Below are 19,879 nucleotides of genomic sequence, written 5' to 3'. Positions count from 1 at the left end.
AATTTAACCCTTTCAGGGTTTCTGATGTACTAGTACGGCTTATGCAGCAGGATTATTGACGTACAAGAACACCTAAATTCTAGCGCCTTCAAATTTAGCGAGAGAAAGCTGGTAGGCCTACATATGAAACAATGGGTCTATGTGGTCAGTGTGCGCAATATAAAAAAAAATCCTGCAGCACACAGTGCGTAATGAGAAAAAATAAAACTTTGACTGTGTTTTTGGATTAAAACAGCAACTTTGCACTGTATTTTCATATGGTATTTATGGTTGTATTCTAGTTTTCCTGGTTTCATTTTATAGAATGGAAGACATATTACAGAAATTGAGATGATTTTGATTGGTTTCACAATGAAAAGTACCTTGAAATTGAGCTTGAAGTAGCAGAAATGTTCGATTTTTTACCAAAGTTCAAAAGTAAACAAATCATGCCAAGCGTCCAATACACATCAACTGGTGAGTCTAATATTCTTTCACAAGTGAGCTGATATTATTTATACCATTTCTACACTAATGCAGTAGTCTGCATAACAGTAAATCTTTTATTTTTTGTGAGAATAAAAATTCAAAGTGGAAAGCAAAAGAAATGTAAGAGGGGGCTGGGGACATGACTAACGAACAGAGAACTTATGCTAGTGCCAGGAATGTCTGTCTTGTTTATTCTGGACCCTATTTGGAAATTGGCATCTTCTGAAATTTGTGTAAAATTGGCAAAATTGCCAATTTCTAACCACTTTATTGGATAGTTGAAATTGGTAAATGGGTCATTTCTTGTACTCATTCAATAGGAAAAATGGAGTTCTAGCTAAATAAATATGATTTTTGTCGACTAGTACACAGGAATTGGCCGAAAATAGGGCTCAAAGTGGGCGAAATCGCCGATGCTTAAACATCGTCGAGACCACTGACTTCACGAGAGCATAATTCCGTAAGTTTTTCCATCAAATTTCATACTTTTGGGGTCATTGTGATCGGGAAAAGATTCTCTATCATTTCATAAGAAAATTAATTTTTTTTTTTTCTGAAAAATTTTCGACCCTGAGGACGTGTTTAGGAGAGGGCCTCTCGGCCCTGAAAGGGTTAAATGACTGATTTTTAAACTGTACAATATATTCATCTGAAAAAAGTTTTGAGTAAAACTTAGGTAACTGTAAAGAGTAACTTGAAGTAGTTGCAAAGTTAATGCAGACATGCTTAAAAGCAGGAAAGGAGAATGTTTAACTGGGGGTAGTAAATTGTAAAATATATAGATTTTTCATTTATTTTAGTGTCATGTCTCCTTGTACCTGCTGGCCAGTTCACCTAGCAGTAAAACAGATGCCTAAAAAAATTTTGTCCAAGGACCCCAAATTAACCACATTGTTCATTTTTTTTTTACTCTGTAGGATATTAACCCTCTGTCGTTTATAATCTAAAGAAGTGTCTTCTTTTACTTCATTATATGAATAGGCTATTGAAAAATCTAATTTTGTTTTTACTAGACAGTTCCATAACTGAAATATACAATCAGGTTATAGAATGACAAGGAAATTCATGAACAACTATTTATAGATTTTCCTATGGGCATGTGTTTGATGTTTCATTTTCTGTAAAACATATAAAGCAGCAAATGATATATATTTTTTTTTTTACATTTCTTTTAGATTCACTATAGTATATTGTATTTTAAAGGTCTTCAGTATCATTTAAAGTGAAACATTTCCCAATCCTTTTTCTTATTGTTAGACATATTTCCTAACTTTTTTTTTATTTGATTTTCCAGTTGTTTGTATTTCTTTTTTAAATACAGTACTGTACTATCAGAGGCCACACTGAAATGACAGCTACTGCAAAACATTTATGCTATATACAAAGCAGCATTTAGAATTATAATTGAAGGAAAAGTAGTTTGTACTAAAATAGTCACCTGAAGCGATGATAATGGCTATTACCCAAAGTGACCATAGATTTTTTTTATGATATACAGCACAGTAACTAAGTAAAGAAAGATTTCATAGGAATACTTTGTCTGTACCTTTCTGTAATAGACTTATAACACTTGTAAAACAAGTCAATTCATTATTTTTTTTTTTCATTACTGAATTTACAGTGCTAGTCACAGCATTATGCTGCTCACCTCTCACACATATACCAAAACACAAACACATACGATGAAATATTATAATATATATATTTGCACACTTACTGAGGTTTTAATACTTGGTGCTGCATCCTCTATGCTTAATCACGTCCCTCAGCCATGTATTAAGACTCTCTCACAAATTCTTGAGGGTTTGAGGGAGGTATATTATTCCATGCCTCATGTTGAGCATCCTCCAGCTGTGGGATGGAACTGATATCCTTGCCCAGTTAACTTTATTTCACTATTGACCAGAGGTTCTCAATAAGGTTTAGGTCTGGGGAATTGCCTGGCCAGTCATTAAAGAACCTCACTTCACAGTCCTTAAGCCACTGAACTACAGATTTGGCGGTATGACACGGTGCACCGTCTTGCATAAAAACCTTAGCCCCACACTTGTCGAACGCCTCAGGTAAATTGTCACACAATAACTCCAATTAATTATAGTGGTTCATATACTGGTTTTTGGGAAGCATAACAATGAAACACCCCCAAACCATGAGCAGGTCTGGGTGTTTGGTGGTCCCACAGGTGTAGCATGGGTCCAGCACAGTGATTCTCAACCAGGGGTAAATTTACCCCTTGGGGGTAAAAAATTACATGGTAAGGGGTAAATATGTGACGCACAGTGGAATCTCGGTTTTCATATGCCCTAGTAAAACTATAGTTATTCTCTATACATAAAATGTATTTTTTGTTAAGATTTCTCCTGAGAAATACAGTGTAAATCCAATTAATCCGTTCCAGACACCCAAAAATATTAACAAAAAATACATTTTATAAAGAATAACTTTAGTTTTACATACAGACTAGGGCATACGAAAACCAAGGTTCCTCTGTACCTGATAATTGAATAATTTATTTCTGACCACCTTGTTTTTCTGCCCCTTTATGATGGCGATAATTTTTTTGTATGAAAGTAAGGGGGTAAATGGAGAAATACATCAAGCCAATGGGGTTAATGATGGAGGAAACATTGAGAATCCCTGGTCTAGTGGGTCACTATCTCTGGGCCGGTACATGTCCCCCATGGTTATAGGTGACGGTGAAGGTTGCTTCATCACTCCACAGTACTTCAGACCACTGTCGAGGATTCCAGTAAAGATATTTCTTTGCATAATCCAGCCTATGTTTTGTCTGTGGCTTGGAGAGGATCAGTTTCTTAACCTGGCGGTGACTACTGTAGCCCAGTTCTGACACATGTCTGTTAACAGTTCTTACAGAGACCTTTGAGAGACGATGTGGGTTCTTTTCTTTCAGTTCTCTAGCAATTATCTTCGGCAAACTCTCTAACTGCTTCTTTAACACAGTTAAGGTATGAACAGATGTCTTCTTCAAGGGGCCAGGCCGAGGTTTGGCAGACGGTAACTCGACACCGCCACCAACCTTGAAACACTGCACCCAGTTCCTCACTGAATGCTCATACACCAACATTCTCCAGTATTTCTTTCATCTGGTGCCCAGCTTTGTGAAGCCCTATGATTTGAGCTATAGTTTCAGGTGTTAAAGACTTCCTTTCACCCATAATATAACATGTATAGCCCCAAAATGAAAGGGAACAGGACAAAAGATGGGGCGGATGAGAGAGAAAAGTGCAACACTTCCTCTCACCACAGCAGCCACGTGAACACTGAGGAGTCACTGTGGAGTGTGGCGGTAGGCCATGACATCATGCTAACGGCTGCTACCTGGCATAATGCACTGACGAAAAAATACCTTACCCCTGTATGGTAGGCCTTTGATTTTGGTCACGGTATTATGCCAGGGTGCTCACCCAACATAATGCCGTGACTAGCACTGTATAAGCTGAGAGTTGTTACCATGTCTCAGTTCATTTTTAACCCTTAAACTGTCCAAACGTAGATCTACGTCCACGTGCGGGGGGCTCTGAACGTAGATCTACGTTTTTTTTTACATGCTTTCAAATGGGGAAAATCAAGGTCGGAGCGCTACACACGTGAACGTAGATCTACGTTTGGACAGTTTAGGGTTAAAATCCTTGTTCTATCTAAGGTATACTTCCATTCCCCAGGATGCCATTCACAACATATGAGTATACCTATTTACTACTAAATCAATGGCTTTTCCCACCCTGAGATCAGTCCCAGGTTCCTCAGTTGTGAGCCGAATGTGCTGCCTCTCAGCTCTGAGAAGAGGTGTTAATAAATATGAAAACAGTTTTAATCATTTGAGTTTCATAGTTGTTAGAGAATAACAATTGAATTTGTTATAGATATACAATATTAACAGAATTTATTTAATTTGGGATTTTCATTTACTTTTCAGGTTTTGACAAAGAAAATTCGTATCGTTATTTCATGAAACTCTTTCAAATATATGGCCCAGTTGTGAAGGTAAAATTTCCAGGTCAGTCTACAATGGTGCTGATCCTGAAACCTGAAGATGCTGAGAAAATTCTACAACTAACGAAGGATAATCCAGTGAGAAAATCAATGGAGGCCCTCAAGAAGGCCAGATACATTAATCCTTATTATGAAAAGAAAGCAGGTATTGTAGTTGAGTGAGTAATCAATTTGTGTGTTGGAGTTGTACAGTCTTTCCTCTTTTCTTACTGAAATAACTGTTGTCCTCTCTGCTCACATTCTCAATTCAAGAATGTGGCAATAGATTCACTTGTGTTCTAACTTAATTAGGTCTTCTTTTCATTTTTTTACCATGCAAGTACAGAAAACTATGGTGTGTTCTTTACAAGAGCTTGAGCCAGACATGGCCTGCAGGATGTCAGAGGAATAACAGTGTACATAAGACTTTCCCAGGATAATATGTTGAAAATGCTGGTTAATAATGTTAAATATTCTAGCATCCAGAATCAGCACATGGCGGATCAAATTATCTGCAAACCTGTAGAGTCTTCTTGACCTAGAATATGATAAATATGTGGCCAGTACTAAAAGTAGGGAGAGGAATGCCTCCTGTAATGTATGCTGAACACAAGACTGGTGAGGCATTTCAAGACCCTAAATCATCAGTCCCCCAGCAGTGTTAATATAGGCATGGCTCTTTGACCATGGGATCTACTTTATCTTCATACATTTGTAATACCTCTGTGAGTGTTTCTAGACACAATGTCATTCATCATCTGGGATTGCATTTGTTATCTGCAAGCTTTTTGCCCATCTGTGTCGAAAGCCTGTATGTGGAATTTAATATTCCTTCATTATGAGATTGTTTAGATAACCTTTGTCTCTGTTATTATCTTCATTTCTATGGGATTCATTTTTCTATGATCTTAAAAATTCTGATAAATGTTAATAAAGCTTGTTTTAATTATTCCCCACCGAGGCAGGGTCTTTATTCACAACACTTCCATCAATATACACTTGCAGAACACAACATATTTTTTCCTTTAAAGTGCATAACTCAAGTTTATGAAAATAACTGCCCTCACTGCTTTCGTCAAGTTCTTCCATATCTTCTACTTCTTCCTCTCACCCCCACTCAATATATTCTGTAAGTCTCACTTTTGATCACTGCTTTACTAATACTTTTATTAACTCCACACCTTCTCCTAATTTCCACACTCCGAATTTTCTGCATAATATTTACAGCTCAATCTTTCCAACCGTTAATCAGAGTGTATTCTCGTATAGATTACTTCAGTTGATTAACATCATCATCCGATCAACTCCCAAGTATCTGGAATCCAATTTTTCTTTATCTAAATCATTTGGGCAATAATGAACTGATGTGTACACTAGTCACATGTGGTTTAAGTTCTTCCTATCTTCTACTTCTTCATCTCACCTCAATATATTCTGTAAGTCTCACTTCACTGCTTTAGACTCCAGCTCAATCTTTCTTAATCAGTTATTCTCGTATATTACTTCAGTTGCATCATCAGATGGGAAGGGAATAATGAACTGATGTTACACTAGTCACATGTGGTGTATGAAATGAGGTAATGTGTAGATTATGGACTGTGGTAATCCTGTCACATCTTTTCCTATGCCTTGTTAAGGTCCATCATTTCTTACTCTTTTGAACACTCAGATAGCTTAATGGAAAACGCATATCTTGTGGTAATGTGATTTCAGTGCAGATTCCTCCTTACCTTCCTGTACAAGAAAATACACACACTACTGCCATTACAGTAGGACCCCTGTATCTGTGGGCTCAGTATCCGTGGTTCCAGTTATCCACTGTTTACCATTAATTTTGCTTAATAATGGCCTCAAAGTCCAAAAGTAGTGATCGTGGAAGTTCTTCAATGCCAAAGAGAAGTTGTGAAGTGCTTTCCATCGGCAAAAAAGTGACAATTCTTCACTTATTTTGCATAATTTATCAGTTAAACTTTATAATAGTTATGTATGTAAACAAAAAAGACTTATATGCAGTGGAACCTCGGTACTTGAAATTAATTTGTTCCAGAAGAGTGTTTGAGTATTGAACAAATTTTTCCCAACCAATTTTCTTTTTTGTTGGCTGTCATCACTAATCATCTTAGGCCCCATGGTGACTTATTTATAAAAATAATATGAAAAACACCAAAAAATTAAAAAAAAAAAAACATAGTTTACAGCGAAGTTCTGGCAGGTCATGTTTGTTTGGTTTGAGTGCCGAGCAAACGGTCAACTGCCAAGCTATTTTTGTACCGAACAAAGCATTTGAATACCGAATTGTTCGAGTAGGGAGCTGTTCGAGTACCAAGGTTCCACTGTATAGGGTTTGCTACTATGCGGTTTCAGTATCCACGGCAGATCCTTGGCAGGTAGTCCCCATGGATACAGAGGCTCTACTGCACTCAACTTTCTTGATGTCAAAGCCTTGAATGTAACTGTCCTTTTTTTTTTTTTTTTTTTTTTAACACAACGGCCATTTCCCACTGAGGCAGGGTGATATACAGTTATACATCCAAAAATGTACTCAACATTTTGAATATAATATACTGTACGTTATAATTTGTTTTGACTAAATGATATCTTTTCAGAAATGGTGAGGAATGGTGGCGAGTGAGAAGCAAAGTTCAAGCACCAGTTTTAAAACCACAGAATGTCCTCACCTACCTTAAAGATATGGATCAGGTGACACTAGACTTTCTAGACCGGTGAGTATAGGCACTAGTTTCAGATACAAAAATAGAGGTAAATAATGATCAGTTAGCAACATTAAGAAATGCTGACTGTGTTCTATGTCACTTGTGAGTTTAGCACTTAGTTCTGATTGTAATATAATAATAGAAAATGCTGATAATATAGTAGTATAACTTTTGCAGCTATACAAAGTACAAGAGAGAATTTGCTCAGTGTATGCTTGAAAATATAGTTGAGGAAATTTGGGAAACTTAGAAAATGTGGTTGAGTAGGCTTATAGTTAATCTTGGGTTAAATCAATCATATCTGTTTAGGAATATTTTTTTCTATGATATGTGAATATTGTATAGAATATACGAGATGTGGACTTTGATCTAGATTCTGTTAGTGCAATAAATTGCTGTATTTTAATTTTTGATACTGCCTAGGACCTTGTTTTGGGGCTGAGAAATGCCTCCATGCAGTCCCATCTAAACATGACTTTGTAATCAGTTATTTGTGATGTGACTTACCATAGGAAAGTGGCTTGCGTAAAAGGAAGACTTAATAAAATATATATTCCTACTACGTGTGAATCTTTCATTAGATCTGCACTTCACTATAGTCCCATTTTTCTGTCTTGGTAGGATATTTTACCCAGCTTGTCACTTATGATCACAGTTGTAATAGTTGGACAAGAGAAATAAGTGTATGGCTTTTCTTAACTTTATTTGTTTTCAGAATTTCCCGACTGAGAAACAGTGAAGGGCAAATAACTGTAAATTTCCAAGAAGAATTGAGCAAATGGGCCTTAGAGAGTAAGTAATGTTATTTGATGGACACATTCTTTTATGCCTTCATTACAAGATATGTAGCTGTTAGACACCCAGGTGAAGGTATTAGAAGGCAAGCTACTTATCCATGAAACTTTAAGAATGGTTTACATAGTATTACATTGATGTAAATATAAAGATTTTCATCCCCTCAAGATAGGTAGGTGTCTTGATGGCAGCGAGGGGGCTCTCAGTTTAAGGAATTAGATCCATCTTCTCCTCACTTTGACATTTTGGGTTTTCCTAGGTAACTGACATGATGTATGATAAATGTACTTATGTGTGTACCTGTGCCTAAATGTACATATTTACTTACTAAACCTTATAACCTCACATTCCCCAGGTGCTGTATGACGTCTTTGGGTTAAGAACTTCCCCATAATACTAATAGTAATAATAATGGTAATAATAATCTCAGTATTTCTTTCCACATTGTTACTTAATTTTGAAAGATAATGTATTTTTTATATTGAATCGGTATATGAATAAAAAAAATCTTCAGGTTTTAAAAATTTAATTTTTTTTTTTTTTCAACAAGTCGGCCGTCTCCCACCAAGGCAGGGTGACCCAAAAAAGAAAGAAAATCCCCAAAAAGAAAATACTTTCATCATCATTCAACACTTTCACCACACTCACACATTATCACTGTTTTTGCAGAGGTGCTCAGAATACAACAGTTTAGAAGCATATACATATAAAGATACACAACCTATTCCTCCAAACTGCCAATATTCCAAACCCTTCCTTTAAAGTGCAGGCATTGTACTTCCCATTTCCAGGACTCAAGTCCGACTATATGAAAATAACCGGTTTCCCTGAATCCCTTCACTAAATATTACCCTGCTCACACTCCAACAGATCGTAATTAAGTCAAAATCTTGTGGACCACATAGACAATGAGAAGATCAAGAGCCACTGTTAGTAAATTTGCAGCGCTGTATGACCCTAGTAGGTTTAGCGCTTTGTTTTAAGTATAGTAACACAGTTACTTTTTGCTGATGATACTGTGCTTATGGGAGATTCTAAAGAAAAGTTGCGAAGGTTAGTGGACGAGTTTGGGAGTGTGTGTAAAGGTAGAAAGTTGAAAGTGAACATAGATAAGAGCAAGGTGATGAGGGTGTCAAATGATTTAGATAAAGAAAAATTGGATATCACATTGGAGAGGGGGAGTATGGAAGAAGTGAATGTTTTCAGATATTTGGGAGTTGACTTGTCAGTGGATGGGTTTATGAAGGATGAGGTTATCCATAGAATTTATGAAGGAAAAAAGGTGAGTGGTGCATTGAGGTATCTGTGGAGACAAAAAACATTATCCATGGAGGCAAAGAAGGGAATGTATGAAAGTATAGTGGTACCAACACTCTTATATGGGTGTGAAGCTTGGGTTGCAAATGCTGCAGCAAGGAGGCAGTGGAGATGTCCTGTCTAAGGGCAGTGTGTGGTGTAAATATTATGTAGAGAATTTAGAGTGGAAATTAGGAGGAGGTGTGGAGTTACTAAAAGTATTCATCAGAGGGCTGAAGAGGGGCTGTTGAGGTGATTTGGTCATTTAGAGATAATGGATCAAAGTAGAATGACTTGGAGACCGTATAAATCTGTAGGGGAAGGAAGGTGGGTAGGGGTCATCCTCGAAAAGGTTGGAGGGAGGGGGTAAAGGAGGTTTTGTGGGCAAGGGTCTTGGACTTCCAGAAGGCATGTGTGAGCGTGTTAGATAGGAGTGAATGGAGACGAATGGTTTTTGGGACCTTACGAGCTGTTGTAGTGTGAGCAGGGTAATATTTAGTGAAGGGATTCAGGGAAACTGGTTATTTTTATAAAGCCAGACTTGAGTACTGGAAATGGGAAGTCAGTGCCTGCACTTTAAAGGAGGGGTTTGGGATATTGATTGTTTGGAATGGTATGTTATATATCTTTATACATGTATATGCTTCTAAACTATTGTATCTGGGTGCCTCTGCAAAGACAGTGATTATGTGTGAGTGAGGTGAAACTGTTGAATGTTGATGAAAGTATTTTCTTTTTGGGGATTTTCTTTCTTTTTGGGTCACCCTGCCTCGGTGGGGGATGGCCGACTTGTTGAAAAAAAAAATAATAATAGTAAATTTACAATTTAGGTTCCATATGTTTAGGTTCAGTACCAGCTGTTATTAGTCAGGCTTTTTTTTTTTAATACACAGCATATATATTTATTTCTTTGGCTAATATTCTATAACTGGAGTATACCTGAAGAGGGTTTTGGGGTCATCTCCCCTGCAACCCGGTCTGTAACCAGGCCTCATGGTGGATCAGGGCCTGGTCAACCAGACATACAATCCACAGCCCGGTTGGTCAGGTACTGACTTCAGGTGCCTGTCCAATGCCTTCTTGAAGAGAGCCAGGGATCTATTGGTAAAATCCCTTATTCTTTATACAGTGGACCCCCGCATAACGATGGCATCGCATAGCGATTTTTCCGCATAACGATTACTTTTATCGCAAAATTTTTGCCCCGCATACCGATTAAAAACCCGCATACCGATTTTCGTCCGAGACGCGTCCAATGTGCCCTCACATGTGCCGGACGTCCCATTGTTTACCAGCCAGCCTCCGCGGTAACATCCAAGCATACACTCGGAATATTTCGTATTACAGTGTTTTCGGTGGTGTTTCTGGAAAATAAGTGACCATGGGCCCCAAGAAAGCTTCTAGTGCCAACCCTGTGGTAAAAAGGGTGAGAATTAGTATGGAAATTAAGAAAGATTTTGAAGGGTTTGGGGCTAACCCTGAGAAGCCTATGCCAGTTGTGGAATCCATTGTGCCTACTTCAAAGATTAAGGAAATGTGTGCAGAGTGGTTTGAACTGCAAACCTTTATAGATGAAAATCACCCTGACACAGCTGTTGCAAGCCGTGCTTGTGACTATTTCAATGACAATGTTATGGCCCATTTTAGGAAAGTCTTGAAGAAACGGGAGGTACAGAGCTCTATGGACAGATTTGTTGTGCGACAGAGGTCCAGTGACTCTGAAGCTGGTCCTAGTGGCATTAAAAGAAGAAGGGAAGTAACCCCAGAAAAGGACTTGCTACCTCAAGTCCTAATGGAAGGGGATTCCCCTTCTAAACAGTAAGAAGATAATGCTCTCCCCTCCTCCCATCCCATCAATCATCACCAGATCTTCAATAAAAGTAAGTGTCATGTAATTGTGCATGCCTTTTTCAGTTTGTGTGTATTAAAATTAACATTTCATGTGGTAAAAAAAATTTTTTTTCATACTTTTGGGCGTCTTGCACGGATTAATTTTATTTCCATTATTTCTTATGGGGAAAATTAATTCGCATAACGATTATTTCGCATAACGATGAGCCCTCTTGCACGGATTAAAATCGTTAACCGGGGGTCCACTGTATATGCTGGGAGGCACTTGAATAGTCTTGGGCCCCTGACAATTATTGTGTTGTCTCTTATTGTGCTAGTGGCTCCCATGCTTTTCATTGGGGGGGATGTTACATCATCTGCCAAGAACCAGAAGATAAATAACTCCTGAAGGTTTTAGTTCTTTTACTCTTTAGTAAACTGGAGTGACAAAGCATAGAAAAATAATTTCCACCATTTTTCTTTAATTCATTCCTTAAAATAATTTTGTGTTATTTTTAAATTAAAAACTTTCATTTTGCATTGGAGAATCACACTACACAGTATATAGTAGAATATTTATTTCAGGTATCTGTCTTGTTGCCTTGAATCAGCGAGTTCAGTGTTTTGATCCCAGTTTGCCTTCTGGTTCACAGCCAGAACTGATTGTTAAGGCAGCTCAGACCCTCATGAATGCTGTTAAGGAATGCGAAACTGGTTTGAAACTATGGAAGATTTTTCCTACAAAAACATTTACACAGCTCAAAGATTCGATGGAGATATTAACAAAGTAAGACTCCTATTTTTTATATATGTACTGTACAGGTATTTGGTTGTAATATAAGTGGGAGATAGTTAGCATGTGTAAAAAAAAAGTTTATTGTAGTATAAAAAGAAAATATCTCTTGGTGCTGGCAATACCCAGATATCCAGCAATTCCTGCATACCCAGCATTATCTGGGTATCCAACAGTGCTCTGTAAATAATGCTGATAAATACTAATGTTAATAGTACTATTCTACTTCTTCTTTCAACAAACCGGCCGTATCCCACCAAGGCAGGGTGGCCCAAAAAGAAAAACCAAAGTTTCTCTTTTTAAATTTAGTAATTTATACAGGAGAAGGGGTTACTAGCCCCTTGCTCCCAGCATTTTAGTCGCCTCTTACAACACGCATGGCTTACGGAGGAAGAATTCTGTTCCACTTCCCCATGGAGATAAGAGGAAATAAACAAGAACTAGAAAGAAAATAGTAGACAACCCAGAGGGGTGTGTGTATATGCTTGTACATGTATATGTAGTGTGACCTAAGTGTAAGTAGAAGTAGCAAGTCGTACCTGAAATCTTGCATGTTTATGAGACAGAAAAAAGGGCACCAGCAATCCTACCATCATGTAAAACAATTATAGGCTTTCGTTTTACACTCACTTGGCAGGACGGTAGTACCTCCCTGGGCGGTTGCTGTCTACCAACCTACTACCTAGGAATAGTACTATTACAAATATAATACTAGTGTAATAATTAAATTAAGGCTAAACCCAAGAGGGCCATACAGCAATGTCAGTGTATGAATTCTGAATTTATGATATTAATTTTTTTATTTGAAGTATGTTTACATTCTAAAATATAAGGTACGATCACTTTAAAAGGTTAGGAACCACCGTACTAGACTGAGGTAGACAGAGGCCTTGGGGTTGCTGGCACCCCAGGCAAGCTGAACTTCAGAGATATTACAAGTATATTAAAAAAAAAAAAAAAGAATTCACTTTGATGAAAACCTACAAATCTTTGAATAGTTTTATTACAATTTACAGATTGAAGAAATATTGTTCCAACACAGCGGTAGATTTTTAAATCCTTTCAGCATTACAAATTCATTATTTTGAGAGAAAGTACGTGTATTTTATGGAAAAAAATCAAATATTCATATTCTGATTCTCCTCTTTATATTTGAAAGACCTCAAACACTTAATATAGCACTCTCTTTGCATATGATGTCCCTGGCGACTGGTTGAATTGCAGGTATCTTGAGGCAGCCTTGAAAGTAGATGTAGGTCACGTTCTTATTTGTAATTTTCTTTGATTTTTTTTTTTTTCATCAAACCAGCCGTATCCCACCGAGGCAGGGTGGCCCAGAAAGAAAAACAAAAGTTTGTCTTTTTAAATTTAGTAATTTATACAGGAGAAGGGGTTACCAGCCCCTTGCTCCTGGCATTTTAGTCGCCTCTTACAACATGCATGGCTTACGGAGGAAGAATTCTGTTCCACTTCCCCATGGAGGTAAGAGGAAATGAACAAGAACAAGATCTAGAAAGAAAATAGAAGAAAACCCAGAGGGGTGTGTATATATATGCTTGTACATGTATGTGTAGTGTGACCTAAGTGCAAGTAGAGGTAGCAAGACATACCTGAAATCTTGCATTTTCATCAGACAGAAAAAATTACACCAGCAATCCTACCATCATGTAAAACAATTACAGGCTTTCGTTTTACACTCACTTGGCAGGACGGTAGTACCTCCCTGAGCGGTTGCTGTCTACCAACCTACTACCTAGGATTTTGTTTGATATTGCTGTTAATTTTATTATTCAGATTTTCTTCTTTTTTTTTATCCATTTCTTTGGTAGTCTTTCCTAAGTATATTAAGTGTTATCTATGGAGGCAAAGAAGGGAATGTTTGAAAGTATAGTAGTACCAACACTCTTATATGGGTGTGAATCTTGGTTTGTAAATGCTGCAGCGAGGAGACGGTAGAGGCAGTGGAGATGTCCTATCTGAGGGCAATGTGTAGTGTGAATATTATGCAGAAAATTTGGAGTGTGGAAATTAGGAGAAGGTGTGGAATTAATAAAAGTATTAGTCAGAGGGCTGAAGAGGGGTTGTTGAGGTGGTTTGGTCATTTAGAGAGAATGGATCAAAGTAGAATGATATGGAGAGCGTATAAATCTGTAGGGGAAGGAAGGCGGGGTAGTGGTCGTCCTCAAAAAGGATGGAGGGAGGGGGTAAAGGAGGCTTTGTGGGAGAAGGGCTTGGACTTCCAGCAAGCGTGCATGAGTGTGTTAGATAGGAGTGAATGGAGACGAATGGTATTTGGGACATGACGAGCTGTTGGAGTGTGAGCAGGGTAATATTTAGTGAAGGGATTCAGGGGAACTGGTTATTTTTATGTAGCTGGACTTGAGTCCTGGAAATGGGAAGTACAATGCCTGCACTTCAAAGGAGGGGTTTGGGATATCTGGAGTTTGGAAGGATATATTGTCTATCTTTATACGTATATGCTTCTAAACTGTTGTATTCCGAGCGCCTCTGCAAAAACAGTGATTATGTGCGAGTGAGGTGAAAGTGTTGAATGATGATGAAAGTGATTTCTTTCTTTTTTGGGTCACCCTGCCTCGGTGGGAGATGGCCGACTTGTTGAAAAAAAAAATTTAAGAACGTTAGAAAAAATGTTAGATGAGATTTGTTTAGTGTATTTAATTATTTGGCATAAGATCACAGTGGTAACAACAACAAGGTCAGATTGTGAATTTTAGACCTTTAAGGGGGTGCCATGATTTTCATGAAGGGCTTTCAATCTAAGAAATTAGAATTACTACTCTCCTTGTTTGGATCAAACCTGATTATCTCCCATTCTGGCAAGACAGTTAGTGAATAAATAATGTTAAATGTACTTCCTTCCTTGTTGGGAAATGACATGTGGTAAAAAAAAAAAAAAAAGCTAATTGCTTTCCTTTCTCAGAACCTGTGAAGCTGTTGTTCACAAGATGGAAAAAGAAATGCAAGAGAAAGAAGCTAACAATTCCGACTATCAGCCAAATATGGTTGAGCAACTCATACTGGAACCTGGTCTCTCCCACAAAGACGTCATCACCTTTATGGTGGATCTTATTCCTGGTGGCACAGAGACAGTAAGGCTAAATGTCACAAGTCAGTTGTGAAAGATGTGCATGTCATTTGGTTCTGGATTAATGAGAGGATGGAAGAGAGTAAAGCAGCTGGGACAGAGATCAAGATAAAAAATTTAAAAGCAGGTGGGGATATACAGTAGGACCCCTGTTTCCACAGAGGATACTTTTCAAGGACCTGTCGTGGATACCAAAACCGTGGATAGTACCAAATTTTATACACGAGTCCTATATGTACCTATTATAAAATTTAATTGATAAATTATGCACAATAAGTGGAGAATTATCACTTTCTCACTGATGGGAAGCACTTCATGGCTTCTCTTAGGCTTTGAAGAACTGCCCGCTTCTCTACTTTTGTGCTTTGGGGCCATTATTATGCAAAATTAAGAGGTAAATCGTGGATAACTGAAACCGCAGATCCCGAATCAGTGGATACGGGGGTTCTGCTGTGTTTAATTTTGGAGTACAGGTATACACAAATAGCCGTACATAGAAGACCGAAACGTCATCGTAAGCTCCTCTCTTCTATGTGTGGGTTATTTGTGTATCGTTCCAGTAACAGTATTGTGCCTTTTTTTTTGTTATTTAGTTTTGGAGTAGTTGGTGCATTTGTCCATTATATGCATGAAAGGAGAGAGGGCACCTAGGAATTGGCAGAGAGCATGCATAGTTTCTTTGTATAAGGAAAAGTGGCTAAAGAATGTGTAAGAATTATAGGGAATAAGCTTGTTGAGTATACAGAGTAAAGTGTGTGATCAAGTTACAGAAAGAATAAAGGGCAAGACAGAGTAGGACTGCAGAGAAACAAAATGGTTTTGGGATGGGTAGGGGATGTATAAGCTAAGTGTAAGTGCTCATATTGAAACATAAGTGAATATTAATTAAAGCATGTGACAAGGGAGCAATGTGGCAAATGTAAGGAATAGACAGTAAGTTATTAAAAGCAGTAAAGAGATTTTATGTGCATAGTGAGGCTCTTGTTAGGGGATGCAGGATAGAAGAGGGATTATTTTTCAGTAAAAGTAGACCTTAGACAGGAATATGCAGTATCACCATATAACATTTATAGATGAGATTGTAAAAAAAGTGAGTTCTAGGGTCTTTGGGAGAGGGGGATGGAATAAAAGGTAATGAATTTGATACAAAGTGGTAGTTGTCACATTTACTTTTTGCCAATGACACTTCTGTTGGGAGATTCTGAAGAAAACTTACAAAGGTTGGTGGAGAGAGGATTTTGAAAAGATATGTAAAAAAGAGTTTGAGGTGTGCACAAGAAAGAGCAACAAAAGTTCTAGGCAATGAAAGGTTGGATTATGGGGTGAGTAAATATATTCACATATTTGGGAGTAGACCTGTTGGCAGATGAGTCTGAGAGATGAAGTGAGTCATAGAATTGATGAAGAAAAGAAGGTAGGTGGTGCATTGAGGCATCTGTCAAGACAAAAAGCTTTATCTCTGGAGGGAGAAAGGCAAATATGCCACAGTATAGTGGTATGGGTGTAAAGTATGTGCTTTAAATGTTGCAGCGAGGTAGCAGAGATGTCATGTTTGAGGGTTAAGTGTGGTTTTAACCCTTAAACGGTCCAAATGTATATGTACGTTCACTCTCACAGCACCCCAAAACTTTTCAGAAAAAAAAATTGTTTTTTTTTAATAGGAAAAAAGAGCAGGTGATACCCAGGCATCCCCAATTTTTTTCATATGGCACACACTGAGTGCACACACCCATTCTGTCATGTCTAGGTGACTCAGGCATGTTGTGCCAATGTTGAATGAATGACAAAGGAAACGTGTATATATGTTTGGGGCGCTACGCCAGAGAATGTATATATACGTTTGGACCATTTAAGGGTTAATATGAATGAGATAATTTGGAGCTAGAGATTAGAATAAGGTGTGGGCTACCAAAAATATTAATCAGAGGGGCTGTTGAGGTGGTTTGAACATTTAGAGAGTTTGGAGCAAATTAAGATGACTAGAGGGTATATAAATCTTGGGGAGGAGGGATAGGGGTCATATTGGGAAAGGTTCGTTAGATAGCAGTGGAAGCAACTGGTTTTTATGACAGTGTGTTGGAGTGTGAGCAAGGTAACATTTATGAAGAAATTTAGGAAAACCAGTTACCTGGACTTGAATTTAGAGGTAGAAAAATTGGCACTAATTATTGTACATACAGTAAAACCAAAGCCTTATTGTACTATAGTTCTTTCTTGTTAATGGACCACCCATCTCTCTCTCAGACATCTGATAATGCTGCCGTGCTTCTCTACCTTATAGCCAAGAATCCGAGGGTGCAGGCCAAACTGCAAGAAGAATTGGACTGTGTATTAGGAGATGGTTCAGGTAACATCACTCCAAAGCAACTTGCACAGCTTGCCTACACTAGAGCTGTCTTGAAAGAATCCAATAGGTGTAGTATAACATTAATTTTATTAAAAAAAATAAAAAATGAACATCAGAGTTCATAGCTTACTGAACTTGATCAGCTAGAACTTACATAATATGTACCAAGTCATTCATTATGATTTAATTTTATGTAGTGTGCATTATTACATATTTACATTATACAGTAGCATGATTTAGACTTTTTTTTTTTTTTTTTTTAACAAGTCGGCCATCTCCCACCGAGGCAGGGTGACCCAAAAAGAAAATACTTTAATCATCATTCAATACTTTCACCTCACTCACACATAATCACTGTTTTTGCAGAGGTGCTCAGAACACAACAGTTTAGAAGCATATACGTATAAAGATACACAACATATCTCTCCAAACTGCTAATATCCCAAAACCCCTCCTTTAGAGTACAGGCATTGTACTTCCCATTTCCAGGACTCAAGTCCAGCTATATAAAAATAACCAGTTTCCCTGAATCCCTTCACTAAATATTACCCTGCTCACACTCCAACAGATCGTCAGGTCCCAAATACCATTCGTCTCCATTCACTCCTATCGAACACGCTCATGCACGCCTGCTGGAAATCCAAGCCCCTCTCCCACAAAACCTCCCTTGCCCCTTCCTTCCAACCTTTTCGAGGACGACCCCTACCCCGCCTTCCTTCTCCTACAGATTTAAATGCTCTCCATGTCATTCTACTTTGATCCATTCTCTCTAAATGACCTAACCACCTCAACAACCCCTCTTCAGCCCTCTGACTAATACTATTATTAACTCCACACCTCCTAATTTCCACACTCCAAATTTTCTGCACAATATTTACACCACACATTGCCCATAGACAGGACATCTCCACTGCCTCCAACCGCCTCCTCGCTGCTGCATTCACACCCATTAAGAGTGTTGGTACTACTATACTTTCATACATTCCCTTCTTTGCCTCCACAGATAACGTTTTTTGACTCCACATATACCTCAATGCACCACTCGCCTTTTTTCCTTCATCAGTTCTATGATTACCCTCATCCTTCATAGATATTTCCAATTTATGTACCTTAGGTTCTGCTATGTTAATATTTATTATAGTCAGAGGGTGATCTGACACTGATAAGGGCAATAGCGAGCCATGGAAGAGGTGTTTTGGTTTGTCCTAATGGGGTACAGCTCTAATTCTTTGAATAAAAAACCCTTCACTTAATGCAACCATTTTAAAAGGTCAGCTAGACGAGACCATGAGAAAAAAATTGTGACTTTTAATTATGTGCTGCTTTGGGTATATAGAACACAACAGGACTCCACAGACAACATTAGTGCATTCCTGAAATTTTTTCCTAAGCTTATTGTTTTGAACTTGAACCCTCTTACCCCAGACACACACTCAGAGAGGCATTCCTGAACTTTACCCCTTTGACTGTTTCAGTTGTATATATACGTCTTATGCGCCACTGTATTTCTGACGTATTTATACGCTAAAATTCTAGTGGCTTCAAATCAAGCAGGAGAAAGCTGGTAGGCCCACATGTGAGAGAATGGGTCTTGTGTGCACCACATAAAAAAATTCCTGCAGCACGCAGTGTGTAATGAGAAAAAAAAACTGACCGTTTTTTTGGATTAAAACGCTGACTTTGAGGTGTATTTTCGTATAGTATTTATCGTTGTATTCTCATTTTCATGGTCTCGGGTGATAAAATGGAAAACATGTTACAGAAATAGAGATGATTTTGATTACTTTCACGGTGAAAACGACCTTGATTTGAGCTCAAAGTAGCGGAAATGTTCGATTTTTACCAATGTTCAGGAGTAAGTAAATCACACGACACGTCCAATACACGTCAACTGGGGATTCTGATATTCTTTCACTAGTGCATTGATATTATTTATACCATTTTTACAATATTGCAGTAGTCTGCATAACAGTAAATTTTTGTATCTTTTTGTATGAATAAAAAATCAAAATAGAAAGCAATAGTAATATAAGAGGGGCCTAGAGACGTGACTAATGAAAAGAGGATATATTATTTTAGTGCCAAGAATGTCTACATTGTTTGTTATGGACCCTATTTTGAAATTGGCATCTTTTTTAATTTGCGTCAAATTGGCCAAATTGCCAATTTCTGGCCACTTTATTGGGTAGTTCAAATTGGAAAATGGGCAGTTTCTTGTACTCACCTGATAGAAAAAAATGGAGTTCTAAAGAAATAGCTACGAGTTTGGTCAACTGGAATAACGGAATTGGCCAAAAACAGGGCTCAAAGTCGGCGAAATCGCCGATACGTATATGTCGCCGAGACCACTAACTTTGCGGGAGTGTAATTCCGTGAGTTTTCGACTTTTGGTGTCATTACCATCGGGAAAAGATTACCATTTCATAAGATTTTTTTTTTTTTTTTCCAAAAAATTTATCGACATAGAATGACAGTTTCAGAAAGGGGCCTGCGACAGTCAAAGGGATAATATTCCATCAGAGATGCATTTCTAAGGT

At 37.9% G+C, this 19,879-nt stretch overlaps 1 protein-coding gene across 13 annotated transcripts in view; it reads left to right on the top strand.

Moving 5' to 3' along the window:
* The window catches only part of LOC128687363 (cytochrome P450 302a1, mitochondrial-like), a 47,238-nt gene that overhangs the window by 14,118 nt on the left and 13,241 nt on the right, over positions 1–19,879 (top strand). For all 13 annotated transcript variants that reach the window (XM_070092652.1, XM_070092653.1, XM_070092641.1 and 10 more), the window contains 6 exons: positions 4,406–4,640; positions 7,068–7,184; positions 7,891–7,967; positions 11,682–11,883; positions 14,831–14,999; positions 17,240–17,409. In XM_070092652.1, coding sequence (XP_069948753.1) covers positions 4,406–4,640; positions 7,068–7,184; positions 7,891–7,967; positions 11,682–11,883; positions 14,831–14,999; positions 17,240–17,409 — 970 coding nt within the window. The remainder of the gene's footprint in view (positions 1–4,405; positions 4,641–7,067; positions 7,185–7,890; positions 7,968–11,681; positions 11,884–14,830; positions 15,000–17,239; positions 17,410–19,879) is intronic.

Source organism: Cherax quadricarinatus, chromosome 40 (genome assembly GCF_038502225.1).
Source record: "Cherax quadricarinatus isolate ZL_2023a chromosome 40, ASM3850222v1, whole genome shotgun sequence".
NCBI lineage: Eukaryota > Metazoa > Arthropoda > Malacostraca > Decapoda > Parastacidae > Cherax > Cherax quadricarinatus.
The sequence above is the reverse complement of the archived record's forward strand: the minus strand, read 5'-3'. Positions and strand labels throughout refer to the sequence as shown.